General features: G+C 41.4%; 1 protein-coding gene across 4 annotated transcripts in view; it reads right to left on the reverse strand.

The window, feature by feature from the left end:
- Nucleotides 1–510: 510 nt before the first annotated feature.
- The window catches only part of TPST1 (tyrosylprotein sulfotransferase 1), a 72,997-nt gene continuing 60,769 nt past the window's right edge, over nt 511–12,738 (reverse strand). For 3 of the 4 annotated variants that reach the window (XM_044285691.1, XM_044285687.1, XM_044285690.1), the window contains exons 4-7: nt 9,217–9,267; nt 6,172–6,202; nt 4,854–4,891; nt 511–2,626 (exon numbers count right to left, since the gene is read on the reverse strand). In XM_044285691.1, coding sequence (XP_044141626.1) covers nt 6,173–6,202; nt 9,217–9,267 — 81 coding nt within the window. In that variant the 3' untranslated portion in view covers nt 511–2,626; nt 4,854–4,891; nt 6,172. The remainder of the gene's footprint in view (nt 2,627–4,853; nt 4,892–6,171; nt 6,203–9,216; nt 9,268–12,738) is intronic. The other variant, XM_044285688.1, reaches the window with a different exon arrangement.

Genomic DNA, 12,738 nt, shown 5'->3' on the forward strand with positions numbered 1-12,738 from the left:
GAAGACTGTTTTAAACTGCCATAACAATTTTTGTTACTAATGAAAGTAATGACATTATGAAGAAAAATAAATAAATCGGATGATAGATTCAAACAGCAACTGATGGACCACACTGACCGCTGGAGCTGCACTACTTCTATTAAAAGTGCTGGACACTCACATGTAACCCTAATGGAATACCCTAGATTCTAGAGCATATATGAACAAAGCCGTACTACACAAAGTGTGACCCTAGTCTTACTGTATGGACTAACTTTCCAAACTGATCTCAATGCAAACAAAAAAACAAAACATCTACCCAACTTGGAGAAAGCTGCATTGTTGAGCGTGTATAGCAAAACACACATTAGCCATTTACAGCCCTTGCAATGTTCAGAAAAATGGACACTAGAAATTCCCATTTAAAACGTCTCATGTCTACTTATATATACTAAAATCTCACATGTTACTAGATGATAATAGAAGCAGCAGTGCAGGACTACCACATAAGAGAAAAATACACAGCAAATATTCACATTTAAAGCTTTTATTTTTAAAAAATAAAATACAAAAAGGTCAATAAAATTGTAAATGTACATTTTCTTCTCAAACCCCATTCCCACCCAACTTCTTTGGAAGTTTTCTTTAAATAACTGAAAAGAAATCTGCATTCCTTATGTATACACAGTAGGCTCTCATGGCTGCGTCTGCTACGTTTTCGAGGTTGGAGCAACCAATCTAGATATCTACCCACCGGATACATCATGGACTTCAGTTCTGGAATCAAACTGTGAAAGCAGTGACATGAATACACTTTTCGGATGCTCTGGCTGCTGCTAGAGAACACTGCACAGCAGTGGCAGGAATGTTTTCAATGCATCTTTATCACCACAATGATTTTTTTTTTTATATATATATATATATTTTATTTTTTACAATAGAATATAGTATTGTATGCAATTCCACATTCAGCAAAGAAGGTGGCAACTACATAAAAGAATGTAGGCCATGCTGTATAGTACTATGGCCTTTTACATACCGCCATTATCATTCAGATTAAAGCCGTTACAAGTGTTTATCGCGGCCAGACTCCCCTACTGCCATACAATAAGTGCTTAGATTTTAAATGCACGATTATATTAGATTAGGGTTTTGCCCAAAGAAAATCATTTGTATGGTATCGCCCTTCATGTACTTTTATGGCCTTATAATAGAGTAATTGCTATGTAACATTTATCTCTAACGAACAAGAAGAATTTTGGAGAATGAACAATAAGCGTTCTACGCGATGAACTTCTCCTCCATGTTTTAAACCGGATTATTTCTAGCACCGTATGTATCCATGCCAAACTGTTCAGATCTGTAATGATAATCTTTATGGCCATATTAAAAGGGTTTTATTTGTTAAAACTTCATTGTGTAATGAAAAGTTTGGTAACTGTCTATATGTGTTTTACACCTGACTTTTGTGGGGAAGAGGTTATTGCAGAAAATCATAACCACCATTTTTGCCACAATTTTGTAATAACTGGCAAAAAGAACATGTAAATACAACATAATATACTTTGCGTTTCATTTCTTTCCCTTGGTCTTAATTCATCAGCTTGCAGTCAATGAATGGAAACATTCATCCATTATAACTGCCCCCTGCAGCTGTGTGTGCAGCACATGAGCAGGACAAGCTTACAGCCTCTGAAGGTACGATGATAAGCGACTGAAACAACATACAGCGAAGACTGAGACAGCCACCCAAAATTGCACTGAAAAGTGGTCTCCTAGGGGGTGGTTTTCTGAAAGCATGTAAAAAATATGGTGGTGGAACTGAAAATTTGGATAAGGGGGTGGCCTGTAGATTAGAAAGAACAATACGCTTTCACCACAAAATGACGTCTATGAGCACACCCCCTTATAAAAACTGACCTGTGTGCATTTACAACAATTCAAAAAAAATTATTCCTCAATGATAAAATGTGTAAAAATATGAACAGCTTCCCGTGCAACGTCTTGCTGACTACTTCCAGACTGCTCTGTGTACATGGGGATTTATGCCGTATTGTACATATTTATGGTTCCTTTGTGTCATTTTGATGCCTTTGTACAGTAACGGCATTCACCAGATTTCCAGGCGGACAGAAGAATACTGTTTTGTTTGCCATGCATTTGGCTGCACCAAGCGTACAATATATATTGTTTTCATCGAGCTGGAGCTTTGACTCTCAGAATTGACCATGTATACAATACACATAAATACACTGCTGGTGAGAAACAACTGCGCGTGTCCGAGCACTGGAGTATACACATCTAAAAATGTATCACACCCTATGTTACATTAAAAAAAAATAAAGATAATATGTCACAGCATTGCAACGTTGAGAGGCCACACAGTGATGGGATTCATCAGGATGTCATTTAGAAGGTTCTTGTGAATCTGTCAAATTAAAAACATAATACAGCTGGTAAATACAGTACTACACCGCTGCCGGAGGAGTGCCGCTCCGGCCATAAGAAAGTGCCACTAATCATAAGAGATGAATCTGTGTGCCAAACACACATGGAGACTGGTCAGGGCACAACCAAGACATACACATCACAGTCTGCTTGCAGCGAGGAAATGGTCTTCATGGGTCCGTTCTTCAGCCGTTAACACCTGCGTAGAGGTTACATGACATATTAGAAAATGACTTTTGAAGCAAAACATATGATCCTAGCCAAACATTTCTATACCGTTATATTTTCACTATACTCTATGTACTGGTACATTAGTCCTGGCAGTCCCCTCTGAGGCCTTATATACACAAATGTAATTTGCTACCACAACAGACTACACACCCTGTCCCTTCCACACCTCTGTTCCGTGCAGAGAAACTCAGGGCATGCACTATTCCGGTCTCACATCCGGCGATCGCCATGTACGTGTCCTATGCGGACATATGCGTATTAAAAAGCTCTGTGTACTGCAGCCGCAAAACAGCCGATCTTCATACATTTGTGTGAATAAGGAAGTGGCCTGTATAATATATATCTGCATTATGTTTTCGCCAAACACTGTAGGCATACATGGGAAGTGAAATTAAAGAGGGAAAGAAAACAGCCATTTGTCACTCTGCAAGGCCTTAAAATAATCTTAACCCCTTAGTGATGGACTTATTTTGGGCCTAATGACCAATACATTATTTTTTTTCTTTAGTTTTTTCATTGTCACATTCCAAGAGCCATAACTTTATTTTTTTCTGTTGTCAGAGCTGTATGTGGATTTGCTTTTTGTGTGACAATTTTGTTTTCAAATGGTATCATTTTAGGGTACGTATGACCAGGAAAAATAACACGATAGTTGTATGGTTTAAACGTTACGGATGTGACGATACCCATTATGCGTAGGCTTTGTAACATTTTTATTACAAGAAATAAAAGCTTTTAATAAGGAGAAACCTGGAATTGTTTAGTTCGGAATTATATATATATATATATATATATATATATATATATATATATATATATATATATATATATATATATATATATATATATATATTTTTTTTTTTTACAACATTCTTTAGTCCCACAAAGATACCTGTGATCATGATTGCTAACATAATACACTACACTACTTATAAAGAGCAGTGTATTATGCCTGCCATATTAGGCTACTTTCACACTTGCGTTCTGGCTTTCTGTTTGTGAGATCCGTTCAGGGCTCTCACAAGCGGTCCAAAGCGGATCAGTTTTGCCCTAATGCATTCTGAATGGAAAAGGATCCGCTCAGAATGCCTCAGTTTGCCTCCGTTCAGTCTCCATTCCGCTCTGGAGGCGGACACCTGCCTGCAGCAATCTGGCACAATAGAAAACGGATCCGTCCCCCATTGACTTTCAGTGGTGTTCAAGACTGATCCGTCATGGCTATAGAAGACATAATACAACCGGATCCGTTCATGACAGATGCATGCGGTTGTATTATTGTAACGGAAGCGTTTTTGCAGAACCATGACAGATGGCAGACAGTCTATTGTTAGGTCTCCAGCTGCCATGGCAACCACCAGTCCGGGGTGGGGGGGCTCCCTCTCCTACCAGTTATATACCATGGTCGCTATTAACTGGTGGCTATGTGGTTAAACATCAGCAAAACGTAAAATTCATACATTTAAAGAGCCTCTTCCTGCACAATCAACCCTATTCAACCAGGCATTTTGCCTTGCCTACCTGCCCTGGTAGGGTTGATCATGCTGATTAAAACCATACCTTTCTTTCTTGGCTTGCACTGATGCAGAAATATGTGGATTTTTTTTTATTTATTCAAATTAGGCAGTTTGATCACTGAAGGGGCCTCAGTACACACCCACCACCCCTTTGACTGACAGGGCTAGACTGCACCGTGGTATACTTAGTCATCGGTGGTCCAATTTGTTATTTATGGTGTATTGGTGTCATGCACAGACAGCTGTCAACATGGATACTGAGCAGAGGCTTTAATGAATAAATTACAAGTTTTATGAACCTTACACACAAAACTATATATCAGCTCCTCCTGCTCTGTCATCAGACTGCATTTCATGATGACACATTGCATCGCAGGGTAGCTACCTATAGGTGGCACTAGAGAGACAGTTTTCTTCCTTATTAGAGGTGAACTCATTTTCATATGTTTTCCCAGGGAGCATTGCCTTTAAAACACCATATACCCACTGGACCTCCACTGCAAGAACTACTGTAGTACCTTCCAAAATTAAGGCCAAGTCTAATTTATGTTTAGTAATATGCTCCGCAATTCATTTACATATACGTCTCCTCACATGCTGTTCAACATATACTGCAGTTACTGATATCAGTCTTCATGGGACCTACTCAACACTGCAGGGGGTTTCTGGCAGAGCTCTTACCTGGACAGAGTACGGCTCAGCTACTTTACTGCTTCAGTCTGTAAAACATAAGGGAGCAATAGTTACGCAGATGAGGGAATCGGCCATAAAACTGATTTATGGTACTTCCTCTCATTTCAGATTGGTTAATGGTAGGAAAGCAAGCACAGTGAAGCATTAGCAACCATAAGCCAATAGTAAACGTATTATTTGAGGGCCTGGAGGTTCCTGATTTTTTTTACGAAATCAGTCACAATAAGCACATCACTCTGCAATAAGATACAGCGCTGTCCTGGGGATAGAGAAAGTGAGGGGCGTGGGGTGGTAGTGTGCACATCAAAGATGGTCTGAGATTCACATGGGAAGGCGATTATAGTTAAAGGGGTTATCCAGAAATCTGACATTGAAGGCCTAACCTCAGAATAGGTCATCAATATCAGATCGGTAGAGGTCCGGCGCCCAGCACCCCAGCCAATCAGCTGTTCCATGGGAACTTAGGCCTCTTTCTAGGCTACGGTACATCAGTCACCTAGCCTAAGTGCATCTCAGTCCCATTCAAATGAATTTGGCTGTGCTGCAATACAAAGCAGTCGCTAGGGAACATTTCCAGCCAGGCCAAGAACTTTATAACTGTTCAGAATTTAGGACTTCTTCTCGGAAGGTTTTTATCGAGTCGTTTGCATAGAACGGCCATGATTAACTACATAATGGTGTAATCGATAGTTCACCGAGATGTTCTTTCTTGTCTCATTAAGGTCTGTGGCTAGCCAGGAGCATCGTGGTGATAAACCAACCTAGTTCTATCACATCAGACTTGGGGGGTAGTCATTCTTGCATACTAGTCATTATGGACAGGTGACCAGATATATTGGTCTTCAGTCCAGACAGGAAACATTCACACACTGCTAGTGCACTAAGCTGCCAGATCTCAGGGATAACTAATGTGTCCTAATATGCGCCATCAGCAGCGACCAAAGGCAAAACCAAATTTAGTATCTGGCCCCTTTTATGGCCTTTAATGCAGTAATTTCCATTGAAGCAGCAATACAGTGGCGCAGAAGAGAGAAAACATGAGTAATCCCATGAAGCATAGATCATTCTGCATGTGGAGGACAGGAGGAATAAGCATTAATAGCAAGGTAGGATGGAGACATGCAGCAATGGCAGCCTTTAGGGTAACTGCACACGAGTTTCCACACCAAAACCGCTTGTGTTACTTGCTGTTTTGATGTGGTTTTGCCACAGATTTTACCCCTTGCATTGCAAAGGGTTAAATCCAATCCAGAGAAGAGCTGCCCAGAAATAAGAGCTGCAATAGTCCAAGAGAAAACAATCTTGCCTCATGAGTTTCCTTCCCGTGTCTTCTTTCGCTAGAACATAAAAACACCACATTGGATCCCCAGAAGAAGATTTCTTACAATTAGGACAGAAAGTTATTGGCGCAGACACCACAACACAGCTAATCTGTATAGCTGCTGCACTACATTCTGCTCCAACATCTCTTCGGCCTCATGCACACGACCGTTGCTTCGGATGCGGACCCATTCACTTCAATGAATTGCTCCGTTCCACGGTCAGCAAAAAACAAAACACTGTCCTATTCTTGTCCATTTTGTGGACAAGAATAGGCAGTTGTATTAATGGCTGTCCGTGTTGTTTCGCAAATTGCGGAACGCACACGGACATCATCCGTGTTTTGCGGATCCGCAATTTGTGGACCGCAAAACACACAACGGACGTGTGCATGAGGCCTTACAGGCATTTACATCCACCCTGCACTCGTACTAAAAAAAGAGTTCCTCTCATGAGGACAATGAGGGAGATTTATCAAAACTGGTGTAAAAGGAAAACAGGCTTAGGCCGGGTTCACATCACCGTTATATAAATAACGGAATCCAGAAGACGGAAATCAAAATGGAATGGAGATTCGTGGATAAAGGCGGTGCTGGGCTCCAGAACGGTTAGTGCAGCCCCTTGGGCTCCTTACCAGGCTGATTTACATATATATAAAATCATTTTTTACACTCAATAAAACCACTCAGAGATATGGGACAGGTATATTGCGGACATGCTAGCAGCGATCTAGCCGTGCATGTCCGCATCTCTATAGGGTAAAAAGAGGTGACAGAATCGCTTTAATAAGGAATTCTGTTTTGATCCGTCCTAATAGAAGTCTACGGGCAAGCATAATGGATCCGTCTGGTTTCTGTTATGCAGGACGGAAACAAAGTCCTGTTGACAAAACTGAACAAATCAGATCTGGCATGAAAATCAATGTAAGCCAATGGTGCCAGATTTATTTTTATTTTTTTTACAGAAAAATAGAAAAATAAATGTGATGTGAAACCAGCCTTAGTTGCCGACAGCAACCAATCAAATTCCAACTTTTATTTTTCACCGCACCGTTGGAAAATTAAAGGTGAAAGCTAATTGGTTTCTATGGGCAACTATGCCAGTTTACCTTTACACCAGTTTTGATAAATTGCCCCCAATATTTTTATTATCTTCTGGCGGAAGAACTATATTGCATATCTGATACATGTGTACATACCCTAAAGAGGTGGCATGATAAAAATAACCAAATCGCTCCCAAGTAACTCAAAAAGAACATGTATCTATAAGGGCACAAGTTGGAAAGATTTTGCGGCCGATTCAACACAGCAAAAATATACACTAAGTGTGAATCTCCCCAAATGCCTGTTCAGATTGCAAACATATCATACATATCCATCTCTGCAAGAAGACAGCAGTAGAACTTTACCAAGTTCACATGCCACAATCCCCAGTAGAAGAGGAAGTGGGGTTTTGGATTTGTTTAATTTGTCTTCTGGAACTTTTAGAACCAACTTGTGCCAAAAACGGATTCATTACTGGAACTTTACACAGGAATGTGGCTTTATATGCAGTCTTTATAGCAAGTATAGCAAGCTCTTAGAAATAACTTACTTCCTACTATATGGACTGAGTGTGCGCACTGAAAGGGTAACTAAACCTGTGAATCGCAACGGGGCATCACCTCGGCTTTTCACATGTGTGGAGTACGGATCTATCTGTACTGCACGTGCTCAAAAGGCTGAGCAGGGCCAATAGGGGAAGCGTTCAGAGGAGTGCCTCTGTCTCTGTGTTTTTAGGGTTAACTAGCCTTTAACAATCTATATTATTTGATCCAGTTTCAGTGGCCACATGGTCCTGTGATGACAGAACATTGGTGGAACAGGAAGTTGAGGGCAATGGAGGACTTGGCAGCGGCGGCCAGCGGGGGATCTGTGTGGTCAGGGGTTTGTTTTTTTCACAGCATTCTGAGCATTTTTGGGGCTGTAAAACCATTTAACTGCATTCAGGCGTGAACTTCAAGCATAGGCTTTAAATTTCTATACAAAATAGCAATGATGCCATTTTGAATAAATTAGCACTTGGTGAGTTCAGGACAAGGGGGTGGCCTATCCTGAATTATCATAGTATAATATAAGCCTGACACATATTACATATCAACATTTAGACTCAAGACTCAAATCAGTTTCCAGATTTTTCAACTACAGGATATGACAGCACTAAGTCTACATATTAAAGGGGTCTTCTAGGAGCAGAATATTGATGACGTATCATCAGGATAGGACAACAGAATGTGACTTCTGTGGTTCCACCACTGGCATCAATCAACTGTTTGAAGAGACCACACCACTCCAGTGAGCTCTGCGGCCTCCTCACAGCGTACCAAACACAGCGCCACGTATCGTACATGGCCTGTGCTTGGTATTGCAGCCCAGGACAATTCACTTGAATGGGACTGAGCTGCGCCTAGGCCATGTTACATCATTGGCCTAGGAAGAGGCTTCGGTGAGCACTGCGCCTCTTAAGAGGCTTCGGTGAGCACTGCACCTTTTCGAACAGCTGATCGTGGGGGTGCCAGGAGTAAGACCCCCACAGATCTGATATTGATGGCCTATTTGGGCAGGAGGATTTCTCCTGGCATGTTTGATACATTGATACATGCCAGGAGAAATCATCCTGCCCGAATGTGATGGGTCAACTGCAAAGTATTTTAAAAGATGAATAATATCCTTGAGATGAATGGTCAAAGTAGTAGTAACATGGTATAAAAGTAAAGACTAAATATAATGACTGCGGCTGCTTTAGGCAGTACAATCTGAAAATGTGGACTTAGACCAAAAGCACTGTTTATCTTAGTGCTATAAAAACTAAGCCAAAAAAGGAAGAATGTATGAAACATGTGGCTGATTTCATTCCAGTCTCCTGGGTCAGTTCTGCGGATTGTGTACATTTCTATGGAGGTTATACGGCTATAGCGAACAGTGATGTTCATGATCCTTCTAACACAATAATACCAATTTGTGTACACAATAGCATATCAATAATATCGTACCTGGGGCATCTCTTTCAGAAAGTCTGGAAGTTGAAATTCACCCTTGTAGACCTGAAGGATCAAACAAGAAAATGTTTACACCTCACTTTCAAATAAGTCTACTTTCACACTGGCATTTTCGCTTTCCGTTTGTGAGATCAGGATCAGTTTTGCCCTAATGCATTCTGAATGGAAAAGGATCCGCTCAGAATGCATCAGTTTGCCTCCGATCAGTCTCCATTCCGATCTGCAAGCAGCGTTTTGGTGTCCGCCTGACGATGCGGAGCCAAAACTGATCTGTCCTGACACACAATTGAAGTCCATATGAACGGATCCATCTGTAATGGCTCCGTCTGAGGCGGATCAGTTTCAATTAGTTTTGATCAACTGAGCATGTTCTATAAATGTCCCCTCCCCCAGCAGCCATATCGGCCATCTTGGATGAACTTCAAAACATACAGGTATGTATTGAAAGTTCTATCCATCTAGCTTTCCTTCTTTCTGTATCTCTTTCTATCATCTATCTATCTTTACTGGCTGGCATGGGGTCCGATTATGGCACGGGAAGGGGGGAGGGGGCTTGGGCAGATGGCAGAGAAGTGTGGCTGATGGCAGGAGGGGAAAGAGGCACTGTTGGGGGGGTCATGGAATAGGGGGCAGATTATTGCACTGGGGGAGAGATGGCACTGAATGGGGGCAGAGAGGTGTGGCTGATGGCAGGGGGTGAAAGAGGCACTGTTGGGGGCTCAAGGAATGTGGGCAGGTTATGGCATGGGGGGTTGAATTGATGGCACTGGGAGGGGGCAGATTGTACTGGTGGGGGCATCAAAAACAAGATTATGGGAATATATATATATATTTTTAGCATCTTTACTAAAGAAAACACAAAATTATAAAAAGCCCAAAGCTTTTTGGATCAAAAGTAAGTTCAGCCATAATTTTAATGGGCAGCATGGTGGCTCACTGGTTAGCATTGGTGCCTAGCAGCGCTGGGGTCCTAGGTTCGAATTGGACTAAGGGCAACATCTGCATGGGGTTTGTATGTTCTCCCCGTGTTTGTGTGGGTTTCCTCCGGGTACTCCAGTTTCCTCCCACACTCCAAAGACATACTGGAGGGACTTAGATTGTGAGCCCCATTGGGGACAGTTGGATGCTAATGTCTGTAAAGCGCTGCGGAATATAGTAGCGCTATAAAAGTGCATTATATAATAAATAATGCATTATATTAGAGATATTCCAATGGACCTGTCCAGACCTGTTCGGACGCACTCAGGCTGATGTCAGCAGTAAGTATATAAGGCATGCTGGACAGATTTTGATAAAGTGATCTGTTATAGTGCCATCAGTTTTGAAACTTAAGATGGATAAACGCAAATGTGTTAACGATCCAGACAATTTGTGCTACATATGTGGCAAAAATTCCTATGTGGACAGGGTATGCTTAATTTCTTAAAATATAACTTTTACTAGATAGGCCATAAAATAAATCAATATGGTTAAAAACACCAAGACAGTGAGTAGATCAAGAAGACTGAACCACTACCAACACATCCAACTTATTGTAATTCAATCTAGTTGCCGGAGGATAGAACAAAAAGTAAGATACAGTCCTACCGCCTCCAGATGTGTAGATTGCAGATGAATATAACGTGTGTACTAGAGAAGTATCCTTCAAATGCAGTGGCCAAGGATAGAGAGGACGGGTGCTTTGCTTGCAAGTATAATAAAACAGCAATAAACTAGTGACCCTGACCAAGGTTCCCTCACAGTGATGCCAAGAAGGGGGACTAGTCCATTAACTGCCTAGCAGACACACAGCACCCACCCCGACAGTGTGACTATATACCTTGGCACGTTCAAGCGCACTGAGGTGCTGGATTAGCTTTTACATATGTGGCAAATACACTACTTATGATCAGCGCAAGAATCTGACAAAGCGAGTGCGTCTTGCAGCTTGGGATGCATTTGTGCTAGTAGTGCAGAACTTCCTTGGGAACAGACGAGTTGCAAACAATGCTGAATTAGTAGACAACATGCTTCCAGCATATGAACAACTTGGCTGCCGAATGTCATTGAAAGTGCATTTCTCACATTCCCATCTTGACTTTATCCCACCCAATTTGGAACACGTAAGTGACGAACATGGAGAGCGGTCCCATAAAGATATTTCTACAATGGAGAACAGGTATCAAGGCCGCTGGAATCCCAACATGATGGGGGGCTACTGCTGGTTTTTGCAACGGGAAAATATGACTGTTCACAAACGCAAAAGCAGATGCCTAAAGCACTTTTAACAGTACTGGGCCTTTCTCAAGTAAGACTTTTAAACTGAAAAACTAGACTTTTTGAAATTGTTATTCCATTACATTTTCATACACTGTTTACTGTATACTGTGTACGCAAACTTTGATGTAGATCAGGTAATTGCTGGAGTAAAACTCGTTCTGTTCAAAATTATTCAATGCTTTCCAAGTGCTTAATTCATTTAGGCATACATATGCATAGCAAAATTTCGTGACGTGTTACAACAATTCGGACTTCGGGTTTGTAATCCGCACACTCGATTTAGTATAGGACAAACTGTTTTTGCCTAGTAACAGACGAAAGTTTTTTTGTTGTTGTGTGGTGTTGACTTACTCCCATCTACACAGACTTTTCAGATGACTAATATAAACCACTGAGGCTTGAGATATTAGCTAGGAGATCAGCAAACACGGCATTGTTCAGTCACAGGTTGGCATTACCCACCAAAGTCTGCTCAATCACCTCATTATTTGCACTTTTAAGCCAACCTCTTGCCAAACACATTCCACTGCAAATGAACTTTGTAACTGCATTTAACCCTGAGAATAAATAGACAGAATTCACAATTGCATGTGCTTACTACGCAGTTATTTCCTTACTTGGACCCCCTATATTCCATTATTTAGGGTACATTAATACGGGAGGTATTTTGATGTACAAAATCCGCCACAAATTCTGATGCCGATCTGCAGGAAAATCCGTTATGAATCTGTGACAAAATCCACATTTTATGTGACTTTTAACAAGCATTTTACTACAGATTGTATTGCAGAGGTGAAATCCGCAGCAGAAATCTGGAGCATAAATTGACATGCTGCAGATTTAAAATCCACACCACAGGTTAAAAGGGGTTTTCCAAGATCTTTTTAATGATGACCTATCCTATCCTCTCACAGCCTTCACTAGGCCGGTGACGTCACATTCATTGGTCACATGGCCTAGGGACCACCATACACTACAATGGGGCTGAGCACAGCACAGCCACCATCAAATGGGCGGCGCTGTACTTGGTAAACAGAGAGAAGGCTGTGGCCTTCTCAAAGAGCTCATCGGCAGGGGTCCTGGGTGTCGGACCCCCACCAATTATATACTGATGACCTATCGGAGGATAGGTCATGAGTAAAGAGAGCTCAGTTTGACAGATGAACCACTGTAGTAACAAGGATTTCATAAAATACAATACTGCTAAAAACACACTTTTCTGGTTTTCTTTTTACATAGGTCGTGATTTTTACAAAT

This window comes from Bufo gargarizans, chromosome 3, assembly GCF_014858855.1.
Source record: "Bufo gargarizans isolate SCDJY-AF-19 chromosome 3, ASM1485885v1, whole genome shotgun sequence".
Classification (NCBI taxonomy): domain Eukaryota; kingdom Metazoa; phylum Chordata; class Amphibia; order Anura; family Bufonidae; genus Bufo; species Bufo gargarizans.